This window comes from Poecilia formosa, unplaced genomic scaffold (assembly GCF_000485575.1).
Source record: "Poecilia formosa unplaced genomic scaffold, Poecilia_formosa-5.1.2 Scaffold514, whole genome shotgun sequence".
NCBI lineage: Eukaryota > Metazoa > Chordata > Actinopteri > Cyprinodontiformes > Poeciliidae > Poecilia > Poecilia formosa.
The window spans coordinates 107,762-128,829 of NW_006800453.1; the positions used below are offsets into that span (position 1 = coordinate 107,762).

General features: G+C 38.3%; 1 protein-coding gene across 3 annotated transcripts in view; it reads right to left on the reverse strand.

The window, feature by feature from the left end:
* LOC103129103 (exocyst complex component 3-like 4) overlaps positions 1-20,352 on the reverse strand; it is a 32,661-nt gene extending 12,309 nt beyond the window's left edge. The window contains exons 1-8 of one of the 3 annotated variants that reach the window (XM_007540067.2): positions 18,557-20,352; positions 16,531-16,968; positions 12,626-12,751; positions 11,525-11,752; positions 8,076-8,694; positions 4,979-5,096; positions 3,211-3,336; positions 2,317-2,417 (exon numbers count right to left, since the gene is read on the reverse strand). In XM_007540067.2, the coding sequence (XP_007540129.1) occupies positions 2,317-2,417; positions 3,211-3,336; positions 4,979-5,096; positions 8,076-8,694; positions 11,525-11,752; positions 12,626-12,751; positions 16,531-16,759 (1,547 nt within the window). In that variant the 5' untranslated portion in view covers positions 16,760-16,968; positions 18,557-20,352. Of the gene's footprint in view, positions 1-2,316; positions 2,418-3,210; positions 3,337-4,978; positions 5,097-8,075; positions 8,695-11,524; positions 11,753-12,625; positions 12,752-16,530; positions 17,080-18,556 lie in introns of all 3 variants that reach the window. The other 2 variants (XM_007540066.2, XM_016664821.1) reach the window with 2 other exon arrangements.
* Between the last annotated feature and the right edge of the window lie 716 nt (positions 20,353-21,068).

The window sequence follows — 21,068 nt, forward strand, 5'->3', positions numbered from 1 at the left end:
TTTTTTTTATTTTTTTTTATTTTTTTTTTTTTCTTTCCCATGAGTCCCAAAGAATCTGTAAACTGGACGCCTTTCTTCGAATGAGACAAACATGCAAGACTCCTTTTCAAGTTTTTCAGGGTTCGCCTCAAATCGTTTGCCTTCAAAATAAAATTGAACTTTGTTTTATAAAAATATTGCATGCTTAGTTTATTATTGAGCAAGTGAAAAGAATGACAATACATTTGTAGTATTATCTATCTAAAACGTTCTGGGTTCTTTGGACACCACTGGAGCAGACCGACACAGTAACAGATAACTGTGAAGGGAAGGATTTTTCTAGAGTTATTTACCAATCACAATCTGAAAAGTGTGGCGTACATTTGTATCCCGAGTCAATATTTCTTATATCTAAATACCTCATTTTACCTCATTTTGCTTAAATGCTGAAACCAAGCTAGTTTTAATTGGGCCTTAAAAACATCTACAGAGAAATGTGGAAGAGTCTCTACTGCAGTAAATGTGTCCACAGCACAGAAAGGTAACTTGAACAAGAGGCACGTCAAGCTAAAGCTAATCTGAGGAAGAACACGTTGCCAAAGTTTTGCCCTTGACAGTTGCAGTTTGTGAACTTTAGAACTGACAGATTGCCCTGCTTTTAGATCTGTCAGCAGTAATCAGAATCATGTTGATATCTATTGACTGCAAAAATATTTTTTTAGTTTAAGAAGTGTACATTCTGACAGTGATCTCAACCTAAAACCAATGTTTAGTTTTCTTTAAAGCGTTCAGATTAACTACATATATATGCAAACAAGTCCTGTTTCCACCTCCATAATGTTTTTGAAATTAATCTCATATTTTATCATTGATTTGACTCAATGAATGCCTCTGTGTGAGTGTTGTGCGGGGATCTCCCTGACATTCCCACAAAGTCTCCAGAAGAAGTTGCCACAAATAAAGAAAAACCGAGGAGGGAAACACCCACACACGTCCATTCCTACCCTCATGACCTATTGCAAAATATAGATATAAATATATATGTATTAATAATCTGTGAGGTACTGTATTGTTGTTATAACTGACAAACCAACACAAAGTAACACATGATTGTAGAGTGGGAGGGCAACGACACGTCTTCAGAATCCCCTCAAATAGAAATGGAGAAATTAGGATCTGACTTTGTTTTCGGAACAATGTTTTTTTTTTTTTCCGGGGGGGGGGAGGAGGTTGGCCACATTTTGCATTTACTATAAAAGTAGTTCAGTTTTAAGCTCGTCTGTTTGTTTCTTTCTAATGACAGACTGAACAGAGCTCAGTGAAATGTTCTGGATCCTTTCTGCTGGGTTCCTCACGATTCACAATTCTGTTCGTTCAAACCTTTGAGGCTAGAAACAAACTTACTGCATTTAGAACAGCTAAAAGACACTTAAACTGGATTTTATTCAAGGCGATCAAAGTAAAGGAGACTCAATGCAAATGTACATCACACTTTTCAGATTTTTATTTGTAAATTTATGAGTAAACTACCCTTTGCTTCACAATTAGTGGCAACATGTTGGTCTTTTCCATAAGATTCATTTGAAAAAATATATATGTGCCATAAAGTCAAGTATGGATAGAAAAACTGAAAGGAAATCATGTGAAAAGGTTTAGATGATACGAAAACGTTTGAAATGGCTTCCTAAACTATTTGAGCTTTTGACTAATTAGTTACATGAATTCAATGGTATTTTGAGACATGAAAATGAAATCCCAACCTGCAGTTCATAGGTGTCTTAGCGCCATCCTGTGGGAAGCTGACCTCAGAGCTACATCGGGGTCATGAACTTTGCTCAAAAGAAAAACAATTTGAAACTGAAAAAAAACAAAAAACAAACTTGAAGATGAAAAGTAGACTTGCACTTTTGTTTCCAGTTTCAAATCTATTTTCAATCTATTTTGTCAATTTCAAGTCTCTTTTTTTGTCAGTTTCAAACTTTTCTTCAGATCAAAATAATTTTTCTGTTTCAAATCTTTTTGGGATGTTTTTTTTCGGTTTTAGTTTTTTTTTCTATTGAACAAACTTTGAGTTTTTCACTGGTATTATTACTCTGACAGGTTGCTCTGGGTTTTATCTGCATGTTTTTATTTAATTTGAAGTGTTTTTGTTTGAGATGATTGTGATAGTTTCCAACACAACTGAGAGAAACTCTCTTATGGAGATATTTCCTTTGTTCTACACCAAATCTTTTTGATCACAATGACTTTCATCATCAAGACTTAAGATCAACTCAAACGTTTTGAGCATGTTGAATATGTGCATGTTACTAAAATTAGTATTATTTGTAATCATACTTCCTGGGAAAACTTTTCAACTCCTCCAGGCAGGAAACGATGACTTTCTTCACCAGATCAGGGTCCAGTTTTCCAGAGTGGTCCACTTTTCCTTTAACAGCCTGCAGGCAGAAACGGGAACATGAGGCTCTACTGCCATCAAATGGATGCAACCCTGCATTAAATTGGATATTTATACTTTTATGTGTAACTTTCATGAATAGTTTGTATATATAATCCAATTGAAAATATGGAGGCTGAAAAAGAGACAAAAATGTACAAAAAGAAAATGTATCACAATATCATTCATATCATATCAAAAGTTATTACATGGCACATTAATGATATTATTTTTTAGACACTAAAACTAAAACACTTCCTTCCAACAGAGTTGGGGAACATAAGTGGTTAAACCAAAATGTGACATCATTTCTGATAAAAGCACTGAAATAATACACTATAAAACTGAATTTTGGAGAGTTTTAAAAAAATAGCCATTCAAATTAAAAGTTAAAGTTGAAACAAGCACAATAGTTTGTAAACATAATGCTTAAAAATGGCTGAACTCTAATAACGTTAACTACTTCACTTTAATAAGAAATTCCAGCTAAACATTTTGATTAGAATATAACTAAAGACACTCAGTCAGCTCATGTGCTTATTCATGTAGAGTTAGTAGGACAAGGCTACAGCTGATATGTTCACACAGGTTAGATTATTAATTAATATACTGATTGGAAATAATCTTCTCTGCTGATAGGTAGCATTTAAAAGCTGCATGAAAATGTAACTTTTTTTATTCAAGCTCTTAAATCTTCATCATTTCTAATTAGAAATATTGATTTAAAGAAAAAATGACTCTGCTTTTTATTAGTTAAACTGAAGCAGAATGATTTATCACTATGGGGGTCTTACAGTCCAAATGTCCATAGGAAACAGAGAGAGCAGCAGGTTATCTTCCCTCTGGGGCTCCGTCTTGTCTTTCCACACAGTCTCATGTTCGAGTTCAATCACTCTGTCCAGCAGAGCGCTCATGTCCTCCTGCAGCACACACACACACACACACACACACACACACACACACACACACACACACACACACAGAGAGAAAAACAGCAGGCCAGCACTGTCAAAACACGAGTCTCAGCAGGAAGGAACGGGATCATTTCAGGCTGATTATTTGGAAATTTGATTTGAGCTGAAATCACATTTTCTTGTTTGTAAATGACAGTTCAGTCTTAGGGAGTGTTCATGTATCTGTTTTAAAATACGTAGACGTCCAGTGTCCAAAAATAACACTGTAGTCAAGATGAAAAATGCTGACTACATTATGCTCACTTTTCCCCAAATTAAACCTGAATATGAAGAACTATCTTTCCATTATGCTGCAGCAAAAGACTGGAAGAAACTTCAAAAAGTGATAAAGTTGAGCTTGTTCGTAACATTAGGTACTTGTAAAGGTATTTTAAAGAAACCCTCACATACTTCAGCTAAAAATGAAGTATTTTTCATTTTTAGCTGAATGAAAAATACTCTGCATTGTTGTTGTTGTTTTTTAACTGTCTTATGATTTCAACAGTGTTGCTAATGTTTGTCGCTTATTGTAGTGTCCAGCTTGACGTTCCTCTGCGTTCTTCCCTCCCCGCCAGGCTGTTACTGTAAGTAAGAATTTGTTCTTGATCACTCACCTGGTGAAATAAATAAAAATGATTTGAAAAAAAATCAATAATGGAACCAAAGCAAAGGCCGGTGAAGAAAATAAAATAAAATAAAAAAGAGCAGAGGTCTTTATATTATTTTTTCGAAGATAACACAGCAGTTATCCTGATCCCACCACCACCATGGTCTAACTGAGGTAAAGTATCCATGAACTCTGTCAGCTGCACTGACTTTGTAGTTAATAAAACCATTTTAGCAGCAGATGACAATCACAACCAACTGTGGGAACTTCACACAGGACGATGTGCTGCTCCTCTCTTCCTGCAGACTCTGGGAACTTGATTTGAAGTCATGAAAAAAATGGTCCCTCTAACAGCCCTTTAGTGTTCCACTGAGAAGTAGCTCCTATAATGAGCTCAGCATGTGTGCAGTTGCTCCAAGTGTTTGCTAATAGATGCTGGCTAGTCTGAAGGAGCTGAGTGGCGGAGAGCTGCTCTGTGAGCAGAAGCTCAAAAGCCTGGAAACTGCAGCTCTGAGGAGGAGCTGTGCCTTGAAGGCGGAGCTAGAGCCACCCAGGCATTGTTCACAACTAAATGGTTGCCATGGAGATTAAACGATTTGTCAAAAATTCATGAAAGAAACATATCAACACTCTAGTTATGTTTCTGATGAGGGAATAACATAATAACATGAAGTAAAGCTAAAAAAGTTGACTACATATTTCTGCCCCTTTAAATTTTACTCATACCCTTTTAGAATGATTTGAAACGTCAGCTTTTACCTACAGTCCAAAATCTGCCAGATAGCGCACCCTACAGGTCAAAAGATGCTCTTTCACCTGGGAGAAGGGGGTATATGGAGGGTTCTGCTCCTGCTGGCTGAGGCTTTGAGTTTCTCATCTTCCAGCTTTTTTTCAGTAGGCTTGTTCCTACTTGTTCTTATTGTAAAGACCTGTGTGATTTTTATCTTGAAAGGTGGTATAGGAATTTTTTTTCTTTCTTTCTTTCTTTCTTTTTTATGTTACCTTTACTTTGCAGCAGTACTTCTCCAAAAGCTGCTTCAGGAATCCTTCCTGTAGTTGCAGGTCAGCACTTTCCTCCGCCATGTCCGGCTGCAAGCAGAAACTTCCCATGATCTTCTCACTGTTGGAGTGAAAAAGAATACCAGTCACATGTTGTGACATGTGCCAAGCACCGAAGCAAGCTAAAAACAACACATCCCACTGAGAGAAGGCTTCATGTGAACAGACCTGTTGACTTGGAGTCAGAGCCAATCACACGGCTTCCTCATGACATGAAAAAAACTGTCAAATATTACAAAATCCAGAATTTTCTAAGAATTTGTAGCCTATTGCAGTATGTCAGGGAATGAATTCATATTATCAGATTTAGTAAAATTTCAGTGGTCAATCGCTACATTGCAGTTTAGAATATTGTAATACACAGATTTTGTTTCAAAGTAAATAAAAAGAATGATTCTGTGTAACTGTAGAATTTATGACTCTACCTAATTTGTGAGAAACGTGTCCATGACCTGAATTGAATGTTTCCATTCTGTCCATATCAGGGTTTTTTTTAAAAAATATATATTAGATCAGCTGGGGGATTTTTAGACTCCAAATTTGCATTTTAAGCATAACATGTTGGTTTGGTGTGGTCTGATTCAAAGTTAAAATGTCAGCAAAATGATCTGTGCTGTTTTTTAATACTTCCTCCTCAGTGCCTCCCTTTTGCTGGTACTCCAGTTCACAAATAGGTTTTATGTGCTGCCCAGATATGTTAGTTTTCTGTTATGATTGTTGATGCAAACACCCATACAGATCATTCAACTCAGGTGTGTCGACTGTTCCTGCAAACATCCACAAGGAATGGCTTTCACTCAGGAACTTTGTGAATTCTTTCATGGTACCTTGGTAGGTCACAAACTGTGCAATTTGTCCTTTTTTGAAATGCTTTTACAAAATTTGATAGTAATCTGTTATTATGGTATTATGACAAAGTGGGTGCAACTCAGCTTCAAAGTCTTAGGCCACATAAAAGCAGGGTCAATAGATGCTGAGACAAAGAGGACGCAAAGGCTGCCAGCTTTCTGCAGAGCCAATTGCAACAGACAAGCAAGCTTCATCTGCCGTTCTGGTTAGCATACAACATTAGCAACCCATTGTACAAGTGTGGGTTTGCGAGTTGCCATGAGGACAAAACAGTTGGAAAACTACTGTAAAACAAGACTGTTTCACAATGTTGTTGAGAAAGAACCTGATGAAGTTGCATAGAATCCAGAAGAATGTCCACTAATCTCAATAAACACACTCCTAAACCTTGTGGAAAACCTTTAGTAGATGGATTAACAATGGGATGTCACTCAAGTTCATTTACCACTGTGTGTCTGTGTGCTAGATGACCTGCAAGGATACCTGACCACACAACCTGTCACAGGCACTGTCATCTTGCATGGCGCCTGCTCCAGGGAGCTTTTATGCTGGATAAGGAACCAGTAGGTCTCAGGGTTGTTCTCTGATGAAAGTCGATTCATATTGAGCAGAAATGATAGCAGCCAATGATCAGCCACTGTTGTCACCAGATGAGCTTTTGGTGGTGGGGGAGTTGCGGTGTCAGAAGATGGTTCAGAACTGTCCTACACCTTGTGAATAGTACAGTGACAAGACCATACTACCTGAATGACATCATCACTCCAGTCGTTGTGTTTCTGCTTGAACAACACAGGCCTGATTTCATCTTTATGGACGACAGTGCCAGAACTCATCAACGTTAAATCGGTAGGAAACAGCTACTGAAAACTAGCTGTTTCTCCATGCAATTTCAGCTAGCTGTTACTAGCTGAAATTGCATGGAGTGGCCTGCAATTTCTCCAGACCTGAATTTCATAAAAAAAATACCTCTGATATCATCTGAGTGGTTTAACTCTGAACCAGAGAACCTCGATGACCCAAGGGCCGTCCTTCAGGAAGACTGGGATACCATGACTCGGTAGACAATGAGTCGACTGAATGACTTGTGAACAACATAAGATGCTTTCGTTGATAATCAAGGACACATGATACGTTACTGAGACACTGACATTTCATTTTTGTTGTGGCATTCCCAGCACTGTTGTTAGAGTTTGTTTCAGTGTATTGCTTGACATGAGGAACTCCCCATTACATGGTTTTACATCAATGCCCTATTGTTAGAACATAATGGTAGAGTGAGCTTCTTACATTTTCCTCAACTTTCACTTGAAATCCAATTACCTCTAACTTTTTGAGAGTAGTGTATGTGTGTGATTGCAGACAATGTAAGTGGTAAATGACCTGCACTTGTATAGAACTTTATCTGGTCCAGAGGACTCAAAAGCGCTTTACACTACATTCAGTCATTCACACACACACACATTCACACCCTGATGGTGGTAAGCTACATTGTAGCCACAGCTGCCCTAGGGCAGACTGACAGTAGAGAGGCTGCTGACAATCAGCATCACCAGCCCCTCTGATCACCACCAGCAGACAAGGTGAATGAAGTTTCTTGCCCAAGGACACAACGACTGATACAGATGGAGTGGAGATTCGAGCCTCACAGGCTACAGGTCAAGCTCCTGACTCCTGACTCACCTTCACCTCTGGTACGATCAAATACTTTTGGCAACATAGGTCATGAAATGGTGTCTGGATCTAAATATTTAATTGTAGCTCTGGCCATTTATCCACGGTTGCCATCCAGCCTAGTTTTAAGTTGGCTGCAATGTCCTAAAGTTTTTCTTCCTGTATTGCCCCTTATTTCCATTAAGTCTGACCAGTTTCCCAGGTAATGTTTGTGGTGGCTGTTATGTGTAATTCCAATGCACGTGTACCTCACTTCACAATGCAATACTTTGCATTGTTCAGTCACATAAAATCTGATTAAAATATGTTTAAGTTTTTGTTTGTATGAATACCTTTGCAGGATAGTGCAACACACCAACAACCAATGACTATGTTTAAAATGTTATGTCCATCCCAGTGGGTGGACATAACCGCTGCCTATGCAACCATTCTAAGTCCATTGTCTGTCAAACAGTGAGAGCATCAGATTGACAACCTTCCAATAGAAATACAGTAACACAACATTCCTTTATTCCCCCACCTCTTGTATTTGTTGAGGATCCAGTCCAGTAGAGCGTACAGATCCTTTAGCTCGGTCACCTGCGGCTCCAGCTTCCTCAAGTGCTGCCCGATGATTCTGTGGTAGCTCTTCACGTAGGTGCTGAAGACCTTGAAGCTGGGTGGGTAGGACCATCGCAGCTCCCGCTTCACATTCTCCAGATCCTCTACAATAGTTTTTCCCAAGAGCCCGAGATGGACCGCCAACCAGGATGAATTATGTTCCTTCTTCTCCAGATGAACGCCGTTGACCTTGACCTGCACGCCCTGGGACACTGCCTCCCTCCAGGCCTCCATCCAGCTGTCTGGCAGGCCGCCTGGTTCCTCGGCCCTCTTCTCCTCCTCCTGGATGATGCGAGCCACATGGACCAGTAGTGCCTTGTTCCTGGCAGGAAAGGAGTTGGAATCACAGACTATGGTGCAAATCTTTTTCCTGAGGTCCGTATAGAGGAGGGCCAGGTCTTTCTCCTTCTTTGCCAACTCCATGGGGGAGTTGTCACCAGTTTGCTGTTGCTCCTTCTGAAACTCCAGTCGCATGGCAAGCAGGTTCAGATGAGCTTCCTCCAGAACCTCCATCTCTATCAGCTTGTTGATCTGCATAACTGAAGGTAAAAAAAAAAAAGAAAAAATGACAGACGTCTTCTTTTTTTCATGCCTGTAGAGTCACTTAGACTTCAGTTTTATTCTAAATTACTGGAAGCTGAATGATTCATTTTCAAATGAATTCCTTGACGTTTCTACGACATAATCCATTTTTTAATCTGCTGCTTTCATATAAACAGTCCAAACCTAACAGGAAACATAAGGGAGCAGCATTACAAAATGTGTCTTTAAAACCAGCAGCAAATCACAGAAGAGGCATCGCAAGCCCTGTTTCAAATTGCTTCTACTTTACATTGTTGGAAATGATGTTAAATAAATTAAAAAGTCCAAAGAAATCTTTTAGAAAACCCTGAGAAGACTACAGATGTAAGAACTTGGCAGTTTCCATTTCAGTCCAGTATTGCAGTAACTGAAAGCTCAAAAATCTGACATTTTTTTCATTAATGAATGCACCAAAATAAGTAATTGCATTCAGGTACCCCAAAGTCACTTAAAGTTAGTCACTTTCAGTATCAGGAAAGTGTTTAAAAATGAAGTCGAGATGAACCACTGGTTACAGAGCAAACACTACAGTCAAAGAAAAAATATCAACAAACATTCAATCAGCTTTCTTGAAATCTACTGAAGTCAGTTCTGGGTCAATTTGCTCCTTCATTATGGAATACACTGGAATTGGCCAAATCTCTGACCAAAATCTGACCAAATCTCCAAGTTAAGATGGAGATTTTGACATGCTAGCATTACAGATATTGTAATGCTAGCGTGCTTTTCAAGCTAATCGCTAGTGTGGTTGGAAAGCTAGCGATTAGCTTGTGAAAGCAATTAAAGGCAATTTAAAACATTTTGCTCCAGCCATTTTGTCGCTGTTTTAAAAATAACTGCTCTCTAATATTCAACCACTGCAAGAAGCTTAAAAAACGTAATATTTTCAACGCTGCCACTAAAATTATATTTATAGTTAGAACTTGCTAAAATCAGTCTAATATTTATGAAAACTTGTGATTGGAAACTAAGCACAAAGCTCAGATTGGTGCATCTTTAATGTGGATTTGTTATTAGTCATTACTGGTTGATTATTTACACTATTTGCCCATTAATGTAGAAACATTAATGGGAATAGCAAAATGGGTTCAACTCATCCTCCTCCAACATCAAATTCTTCAAATAAGACTAAATCTTCATTAGCAGTTTTAACTGAAGTGGATTATCTTCCCCTGTGAACGTTTATACTACAGACGTTTTCTGTGACGTTGTGTGTTTGTAGCTGAAACAAGATTATCTTTAGCTGCTTGTGTTGCAAAAACAGAGACAAAGAAGAGATCTGCACATACAGACAGTAGGATGAACGGAGCTGCATGAGACTTTTTTCTATCCTTAATTCTTGTTTCCCCACAAGCGGCGAGAAACAAGAACGCTGAACAAGTGGGACAGTATAAACTTTGCTTCTTAAACATAATAAAATGTCTAAACCTGGTGACTTTCCAGACAGTAAATGTCAAACCTGGCCTATTCATTTAGATTTTATTTGAATAGATGAACTCTATGAGATCACTGATTTTACTCACTTCATGATTACTCCTTATTCAAATGTAGCCAACAATAAAATAATCCAGAGTAATGTGCAGTAACACAGTAACTTGCAAAATAATCATGTTCTTCTTTCCATTTTTTTTCAAGAAGCAATGTATTTCAGTGTGATTTTATGAGACATAGAAACACAAAGTTGAACATAATTGTGAAGTAAAAGAAAAATGATATTCATCATGGCTTTAGTTTAATTTTTTACATAAATACAATCTGAAAAGTGTGGCGTACATGTGCGCCACACTTGTATCTAAGCCACATCTACTTTACCAAAGTAACTCATGATCAATTGGATTGAACAGAAAACGTCTGTAAGAATCAATATTCAATTCTTGCCATTTAGATCTGGCCTTGGACTGGGCCATTCTAACACATGAATATGCTTTGATCTAAATCATTCCCTTTGGCTGAATGCTAAGGTTGCTGCCCCTGTCCTTGGGAGGTTTTCATCCATCCATCCTTCAGTGCACGCTGAGCGCTGTCACTGTGCCATAGAACAGCATCCCCCTTTCATTTCCATCTCATCTAACCAGAGCACATGTTTGCAGTGTCTGCATGTCTTGTGGTAAAGAGATTAATACAAATGTATGCCACACTTTTCAGATTTTTATTTGTAGTAGACATTGAAAATGTATTACTTTCTTTTCACTTTCCTGCTTTGACTAGTCCACCTCGTGAAATCCTGTTAAATTACAATAAAGTTTCGTGGTTGTAATGTGACAAAATGTGAAAAAGTTCATGAGGTGTGAATATACATGAAAGCCACAGATGAGCATTTCTCTAATATGTGAAATGTCAGCTTGTACAGTTTGTTGTGCAAATCATCACTACAGATTCTATGTTTTGGCCATTTAAACTGGGAATGTATATTTATGTAAGTTAGTTATATTCTGTTGGCATGCACACGTAACAAAATGCAGTAGCTCTTATTTGCAGTACATAATTTACATGGTCAAAAGATGAAAAACAAAGTTATAAAGAATGACAGTAATGACGGCTTTCGGTTCCTTTTAGAGCCCCAGCTCCACCTCTTGCAGAACCTTCCACCAAGCAGAGTGCTCTGACATTTCAAAGGTGTCTTTTAGCTTCTACATGGGTGGAAAAGTCCATATTTACTGTCTAGATGTAGCAATGTGGAGGGAGGATGAAAGGCCTCAAAGCAGAAACCCTCTCCATTTATATCTGCTTCAGCTGTACCCAAATAAACTGATTGAGAAGCGTAAAATAACCTGTGATGGTGCGTACCTGACAGTGGTGTGTGTGGAATTTCAGGCAGCGTGTACAGCTCCTCCATCTCCTCCATCTCCTCCACCTCCGTTTCTTTCTCCTCCCTCATTTCAGGCAGGGCCTCAGCAGCCAGAGGCTCCTGCCTGGCCGCTTTGTCGTTCTCCTTCTTGGAGGGAAACCTCAGACTTCTGCGAAGTGAGGATCCTTTCTTCAGAAGGGAGTCGGTCAGCTTAGACATGTTGGGATCTGAGAACAGAAAGCACGCAGTTTCTGTGAATGCACCGTACGTCTTACATGGCGACACTGGGTGAAGAAGAGTCAGTTAGCTGCTTTAGCGTCAGTGAGGTCAGAGGAAACATCAAATCAGCAAGAAGCGATTTAAAAGGAAACTGTGCTATGAGCAAGTGAGAGTAAAACTTTCAGCAAATAACAGGAAGGCTGAACATATTACAGTGATATAACTACTTTATCATTTTCAGCTTTCACACCTTTACAGGTTATATTTTTAAAATGTTGGCATCCATTTAGAAATTTCAGTGTTGCAATAAGGTTTTTGATTATCTAGTTAGCCACTCTACCCGTGCTAACTGCTAACTTAAGACACTAAAACATGTTTAAACATGTCAGATCTGTAATCATTTTATCAATTTGTTGAAATACTAAAAGCTTGTCATACACTCACTGTTCTCTCACACAGCGGCTTGACTTCTGCACTGCTTTCAATTTAATGACTGACGAATTATGAAATGAAGGTTAGAAACATAAATTAATTCAACTGTCACACAGCCTGAAAAAAGCAAAGGAAAAAAAAAAGCTGTTCAAGCCAGCCAATCCTGAGCTGTGAATATGTGTGGTTGGCTTCAGCTCATTTGCATGCCAACCACTGTAAAACTACTTTCATTTCAACATGGTGTTGAAAAATGACCCGTGCAGGGCTCAACTGGTTTCCAAATTCTGTAGGCCGTCACAGAGTTGCACCCTCAACAGAAACATGTCCAGTCACAATGTAAACCATGACCTCCACTGACCCCAAACATAAAGAACAGGAACAAAGAGAGACAGAAGTTTGGTTTTGAGACTATGGAACCAAACTGATTCTAAGCTGAACGACAGACGTACCTGTCTTTGAGCGAGCTAGAGGTTTGCGTTTGTGTTGTGTCATGTCTGTCAGATCTTCATCCTTTTTTTGAAAGAAGCCCCCTCTGGTCTTCAAGGGTGATGCAGCTGGAGAGCCCGCACTAAGACCTGGTGGAGAAACGGGGAAGAGACAATGTCAGTGCAACGTTGAGTAAATATCCGTGTCCAGTCGTGTATCAGCAGGTGTACCTTATATATTTGTGTGTGGGTGTGTGTGCGTGTGTTTGTGTGTGTGTGTGTCAAGAGCTGGGTAATGCAAATGAATCTGAGCTGGAAACCAATGGCTTTTTAAGAGCTCTGACGGGGAACCACAAAGGCATAAGCAGGTTTTTCCGGAAAGTTTTCTCAGCATGTCAGCCGACAGCAAATACCATTAACACAAAGTCACATGACTTACAGTCAATGAAACCGAAGCGTTAAGATAAACTCACAATCATAACATGGCGTAACAGCTGGTGAAAGAAAGAACGCCCGTACAACCACTGACCACACAGGACAAATCTGAATGGAACATTTAACACCACTAAAACTCACGGGTTTGTCCTTCCACCTGTAGAGATTTAAAGTGTTTGTTTTGGTCTGTCAGAAGTTTGGGACATCAGGTAAATTGTAACATGATAAGAAAAAAAGGAATTTCGCTGTTAACCTTGAATATTTCAGGCCTTGAGTTTGGTGGTATTCTAACAGACCAGTGTATTACCACCCTTTGTTTTACCTTTTAATTTCTAAGGTACTATCTTCTACCTATTCTGTCCCACATTACCTGAATTCAACCAATTTTAAAGCCTCCTAGAGGTGACTATTAGCTTAATTATTCTCCGTGTTGTATTATGTTACATTTTGTAACAAGGTCATGCTGCTTTTTAAGCATCTGGGGAAGCTTTAGTGTTTACTAGATCTGGTTACTGAAGTCCCATGCAGGGGAATGTCTGCAGGGAATTTCAAACTTGAGTTTAAAGATTACAAAAGAGCGGTGTAAAGATAAGGTTCCCACATGCTTCTCTTCTATCTGGAACACTTTTTATAAAGTAAACGCCAGAAAAATGACAAAACAGCTGAAACACTGAGTTCCTCTAAATCAAGACTAAAAGCCCACCTATTGGAGTTGCTTTTGAACCATAATAAACAGAACATAGACAGACACATTTGATGCGTGTTGGTGATTTTGATGATGGCACTTGACATAATGCAATGTCTGTTAATCTGGTTGACTGAAAATGGTTAATAAAGTACTCTATGTTTAAATATTTGGGTAGGGTTAGAGTTAGGGTTCTATATTTAAATATTTGCTGACATTTGAGTTTCAGTAGTATAGTGCTGTTACATCATATGGGTGCTGAAATGTGTAAGTTTCAGTGGAGACAGAAATGTAATGATTGTTGTAAACACATAAAAATATATGAAACTAACAAACAACTATATCAAGTTATTTGTTTCCTGATAGGTGAAAACTAGCCCCTAGTGTAACTCCATCAATCAGAACATTGTAACCGTTTTGTGTCAGCAACAAACCGATTGTTTTACCAGGTACAGAGGATAATGTCACTGAGCGTAAACTCTGTTTGCATTAGTGCGAAAATGGCAGTTTGCTGAACAGGACCAACCAGAAAAACAAGAGCAGGAATGACAAAACGCTTCAATTCTCCACCAACTTGAACTAAACAAATATTGTCACTTCAATCCAACTGAACTGTATGTGTCCTCTTTAGTTTTACTTTCATTTCTTTGATTGAAGAAACCTGAATGTCAGTGTCAGCAAAGGTCTAATGTCTGAGCTTACCTGTTGATGTGACAACGAGTTTCTATTTACGCCCAAACTCAACAATGCTCGACCTTTTCTTTGAGGTCTCTCTCATTTATTTTGCAGCTCAAGCTACTCAGGACCGACTCGTGCCATTTTAATATCCACCATGCAGAGAAAAGTGACGATTGGATGGAGACTGTCTGTTAGCATAGATTTTCAAGTCTTGCCACAGACCGGTAGACGTGTGGGCCAAGCAGTTCAGTGTTTTCTCCTTTCACTACAGTAACTTCTAAAGTAGCTTTGTTCCCAACATAGCTTACGACTATCAGAATGTTTTACCGTAAAAATTTCTGATAGCTTTCTCCTTACAGTTGTCCTGTCAACATATCTTCCTGTTTGAGCTCCTCCATATAGTTGCCATTGGGCTCTTTGTTGCCTCCCTTGTTAAAGCTCTCCTTGCACAAGTGAGCAGCCATGTTTGGTAGGTTTGTGTGTGACAGTTTCAACAAATATGAAAAAAANTGCGTGTTGGTGATTTTGATGATGGCACTTGACATAATGCAATGTCTGTTAATCTGGTTGACTGAAAATGGTTAATAAAGTACTCTATGTTTAAATATTTGGGTAGGGTTAGAGTTAGGGTTCTATATTTAAATATTTGCTGACATTTGAGTTTCAGTAGTATAGTGCTGTTACATCATATGGGTGCAGAAATGTGTAAGTTTCAGTGGAGACAGAAATGTAATGATTGTTGTAAACATATAAAAATATATGAAACTAACAAACAACTATATCAAGTTATTTGTTTCCTGATAGGTGAAAACTAGCCCCTAGTGTAACTCCATCAATCAGAACATTGTAACCGTTTTGTGTCAGCAACAAACCGATTGTTTTACCAGGTACAGAGGATAATGTCACTGAGCGTAAACTCTGTTTGCATTAGTGCGAAAATGGCAGTTTGCTGAACAGGACCAACCAGAAAAACAAGAGCAGGAATGACAAAACGCTTCAATTCTCCACCAACTTGAACTAAACAAATATTGTCACTTCAATCCAACTGAACTGTATGTGTCCTCTTTAGTTTTACATTCATTTCTTTGATTGAAGAAACCTGAATTCACCGTAGTGTCAGCAAAGGTCTAGCGTCTGAGCTTATCTGTTGATGTGACAACGAGTTTCTATTTACGCCCAAACTCAACAATGCTCGACCTTTTCTTTGAGGTCTCTCTCATTTATTTTGCAGCTCAAGCTACTCAGGACCGACTCGTGCCATTTTAATATCCACCATGCAGAGAAAAGTGACGATTGGATGGAGACTGTCTGTTAGCATAGATTTTCAAGTCTTGCCACAGACCGGTAGACGTGTGGGCCAAGCAGTTCAGTGTTTTCTCCTTTCACTACAGTAACTTCTAAAGTAGCTTTGTTCCCAACATAGCTTACGACTATCAGAATGTTTTACCGTAAAAATTTCTGATAGCTTTCTCCTTACAGTTGTCCTGTCAACATATCTTCCTGTTTGAGCTCCTCCATATAGTTGCCATTGGGCTCTTTGTTGCCTCCCTTGTTAACGCTCTCCTTGCCCAACCCATCAGTTTGGTGAGCAGCCATGTTTGGTAGGTTTGTGTGTGACAGTTTCAACAAATATGAAAAAAAGAGACTTTTTTCTGTAAAAGGTAAATACTACGGTACATCTTTAAAAACGTTCTGTTAATGACTAATAATGACACTGCGAATAAACAAGGACTGGTATTCCATTTTGTTGGCTTATTTAGCTCTGCTGCTGCCAGATTTCGCTCCGGTCCTCCAGCACCCTTATACCAGCTCACTTACAAAACAAACATCAGGACGACAAGTTTACACAAGTTTTCTACATGGTTCTTTTTGGAAAAAAAAGAAAATCAACATTACAACACGATGTGTGCTTGATCACAGATTTCTTTAGCTGTGCTCTCAGTAGAATTTCTCCCAGTGTAAAGGATTACCTAACAGCTACAAAGTTCACCAACTCTAGTGTTTAGCTCATGCTTCTTCTGAGAATATTCAGAGGGTTAAAAGGTCATTTCAATGACATCACACCTGTTGTTCTAGGGGTAAAAGATACAAGAAGGACAAGCTTTAGGGGCTGAGTTTGAACGTTACTCACTGGGCGAGCCTGGCGGTAGAGAGGAGGGCGACTCTGACTCTGCTCTGGATGTGACCTTTGACTCCTTCCTGTTGGGTGAGCGGGGGCTTTTCTCGGCGGGTCGCCTAATGCTCCGCCTGAACGTCTGGAGAACGCCGAGAGCCTCTTTCGCCACTCCGTTCGCTTGCATCTTTCCGTCGCTCTGGAGGGATACTCTGTCCTCCTCCGGGTTTTCGCTGGACTTATTCATTGTTGGTGAGCTCTCAGGCCATGTGAGACGCAATCGTCAGGAGGGAAATTTAAAATAAAATCCCCGGAAAATTGAAAAGTGAGTCCGCTCTCGGCTTCTGAGGGCAACAAACGGGATGTTCTTGTGGTGTTCTTGGTCCTTAGCAGAGGCGGGCTCTGTTTACAGATAACACAGGATCCAGTCTGTGCAGTTCTGATAACAAGAGTTCACTGTGAGGGGAGAGTCAAAGCACAAATTAAAAGCTGGAGAGAGACAGCAAAAGTCCAAAACAGATAGTTTTGGACTTCCCACTGAAATTTGCTCTTGTTTTGCTCCAAACCCTGAAAGCAGAGAGCAAACACACAACCAGCAATCAGCTACACAAACAAGGCAGTAAACTTCCTCAGTGATTGTTTCTGTGATCACATGCAGAGAGTAAATCATTAATGTGTCCATTTTGCAGCAAATGATTAATCAAGTCAAATCAAGTCAGACAATCCATTATGAAATCTTTAAATATTTGCAGTATTCATAATGATTTTTTGGAGTTGCAATGGGAAGAATGATTTTACGCTCAATCCACTTAAACCTAAAACATATGAATGGTTTAAAATACCTGAAAAACACATTTGTGTTTTTTGGTCATTGTGAATTAAATGTAAATTCATGTTTTATCTGTATTTATTTATGCTATGGTTAATAAATAAGCAAAGCATAATTATTTTTAATAGTTCTTTATAAATCTAAAAGTCAATCATTTTTTAAATATGTTTTATATCTCTCTGAAGTGCTTCCTAAATTATAACAGCATTACACTTCCTCAGTTCTACATTTTATATGGGATTTTATTCTACTTGGCAAGTAGAATAGAACCAGCAAATTTTATTCAAGTAGTTTCGTTTTGCAGAAGCAGCAGTTTGCATTCCACATAACTGCATGAGAGATGTTTTTGAAATAAATCCAACATGAGTGAGTGAGAGTGAAACAAAAGTTTGACCCAATTAGTGAATCCACCACAAAGCAGCACTACCAGGTATAAATACCAACGCTTTTGTGAGGAAACCATTACTGAGGGAGGATGACTAATTAGACACGTTTGCAGATGAAGAACAAAACCTAGAAATGAATCTGATTCATTCAGTCTGCTACCACAGGCAGCTGGACGTCAGCAGGCAAAATGAAACTGAAGGTTTTACAGCTTCAGTTATACTAAGGTAACAGTTTCTTCTACAGTCAGGCAATTTGTTTTTTCTTATTAGTCACTTACTAAGTATTTGCCATTACATGTTAATTAGTGGGCTGTAATTTAAGAGAAAGGGTTACCCAGTTGAATTCTTTTAAAGTTTAAAACATCGTATATTAATAAATTATTAATTGTTAGTGATCCCTGAAAATAAAACTCTCAATGGTGCACCTCTATGTTTTTGTCACTACGTCAGCTGTTTATCATAATAGCTGCTTCAAGTAGTTAGTAGACAAAGTAATTAATTTATTAGTCAAATATTATTAACTTAAGACCACAATAACAATGTGTTCTAGAATTATAGTACATAAAATTCACGAGGGTATCAATTTAGCAGATAAATTGAAGTATTTTGAAGCTTTTCCTCTCAAAAGTATGAAAATACTAATAATCAGTATTTATTTTGTAAGGATTGTGAGGTCACTTCCACTTAAGGTGCTGCTGCTAATTAAGACAAATGAAAAGCTTGCAAGTCATTCTGTTTTGCTTCTGAGTTTACCTTCAGGCACAAATCCAAACCTAAGGACAAAGATTTAAAAAAAAAAGAAAGAAAAAAATAATTAATAGTACCTTACCTTTGGACAGCAGCTCAGGTAAGATCCAGTTTTGCTTTCGTTCGTTTCCACAAACATGACTCGCTAATTTCACGTTTTTAGAAAGTTTTCAGGCAGATATTAACAAAATAAATGTTGTCAGAGTTCCAGGACAGAATAAGATGCATGAAGCTGAAGAAAGCAAAAGAAGGAGCGCAGGCAGCTTGTTAAGGACACAGTCACCTCTGAAAGTAGACGTAATCTGAGCTCAGAGTGCCTAGATTTTTGAGTTAACCATTTACACAAGGAGGAAGTGATGATTACTGCTTGAATTGCAGAACAATAACAGAATGAAAGACGGGTGGTTTCCTGTTTTAAGGGGAAAAAAGTTACTAGTAGGGAAATTTCTTTCTCCTGAATGCAGAAACTTGTATTTTGACTCATAAATCAATAGATGTGATCATTTATGACCAACAGAATGAGTTATCTGTGTGCCTTAAGTTTGTAATTAAAACATCCTTCTCTTACATTCAGATCCCTCACAAACATAAAGCTACATGCATAAACTATAACTAGTTATATGTCAAACTCTTTTCAAGAGATTACATGCAATATCTTCCCACACCACTGGATGGCAATGTAGACCACATCCGTTTGTATTTAATTTATTCCCGTCTGTTGTAAGAAATCGATGTGAATTAAGTCTTGACTTACATTTCAAGAAAGCATATTTATTTGTAAATGTTATTTGTCAATGTTATAACTTGAAATTCTATTCAATTTCACTCCTACAGCACAACAGAATTAAATGGGGTTAGAGAAATTAGGTGGACAGAAAGATCTATCTATGGTGATGCACCAGCTCCTACATTCACTTCCTGTTTTTTGTGTGTGAATGTTGTTGGTTTATGATGTTTGCTGCAAGTCAGTTTCATTTCGGGATATTGATAAAACTAACTAAACTGTGTAGAAATAATCACCAGTTTCTTTCTAAATAAACCTCTAAATTTCAACATAGTAACGATTTTAAGGCTGATATCATGGCCTGTGCATTTTTGAACTGCTATGAGGCGTATGAGGTTGGACTTGTTTTAAGATGGCAGCGGTCCGGCGCGGCGGTGGCGCAGTGGTGAAACTGGTGAGGTTTTACCTCCAGCAGAGGCTTCAGTCCTCTACGTCGTCACAGGTTTGAATCCTGGCCTGTTAATCTTTGCCGCATGTCTTACCCCTCTCTCACACACCACCTTCCTGTCGAAGAACCGAAGAAAATAAAGTAAAAAAATAAATAAATAAAGTTGGCTTCAGTCTACGTTAGCTTAGCAGTTAGCTTCAGCCTCCAGAACCAACGGATTTTGATAAAGGAAGCATAAAAAGATTTTAAAGTATTAAGTCTTTAAAATTTTTCAGCATTCCCTCACTTCCAAAATCTTTAATTATATTCTCATAAAACAAACATATATTTTGTATATCCATCCCCCTCTTTGCACTGATGTTTCCATGTTAGCCTACATTAAATAGTCAAATTTCAGCCACTATCCTTTTCCTTCATTTTGCAGTTAATATGTCATACCATAATGCTCCCAAAACACCACTTTTTTTTTTATACAAAAAAATGTTTAATATGCAATTTTTAAAAATTTATTTATTTTTAATTTCATGAATCAATCTTTTCCATTTCCAAATGTGTCATTTCAAACATAACCAGCTCAAAACAGCAGAGTTGAATCGTTCTAGTAGATGTCTGGGATAATTCATTCATGAGATTATTTCTTCATGTTCTGCTACTATTGTGGATTTTAAAATGTAGCATGGCAGGCAGTTCAGGGTTTTCTGTTTTCTACTTTGATAATCGTTAAGCTGCTGCTTAACTCAGCAGCCGCTCTGCCTCACAATGGCTGCTATTGAGAGTCAGCATTAGCATAACGAACGGAGAGCTGTGGCGAGAGTGGAGTGTGTCTGTGAACCCAAATGTTTCTAAGCAAAGACCATCTTCACAAAAGATTGTCAAACTGTGGAGGTAGCTTAGGTCATATGGGCTGGTAGTATTTGCGGCCATGTTTTATTTTGTTGTGCAAAGTTATCACAGGTGGCTGTGGCTCAGCAGAAAGAGTGGTAATCATCTGGTTAGGAGTTCTGTCCAGATTTTCCGTACATTGTGTGAACACCTGAGAAAGGACTTACCCTCCATTATCATTAACTCTCAACATGTAGATAATCTGTATTGTTTTGTATGATCTAGTAGTTTGACTAATATTTCAGGTCATTGTTTCTATGTTGTAGCTTTTTTGTATACCGTAAAATGCATAAAGGAATGGAAAAATAATTATTCAACCCTTTGGTTGAGTAATTATTTTTTCTACTACTTCTACTACTTCTTGATATGACAGTTTTTCTTGATTGCTTTGACCTACTTAAAGAAACTGGGATCCACTCAGTTTCTATCCTCAGTTCAGCAGAGCGGAAGACGTGTCCTCTTCCAAATGTGTTAACCATTTCTCATTGGTTTGACACATTTTCCTCAACCATTTGCAAAATAGTTAACATAGATGTCACT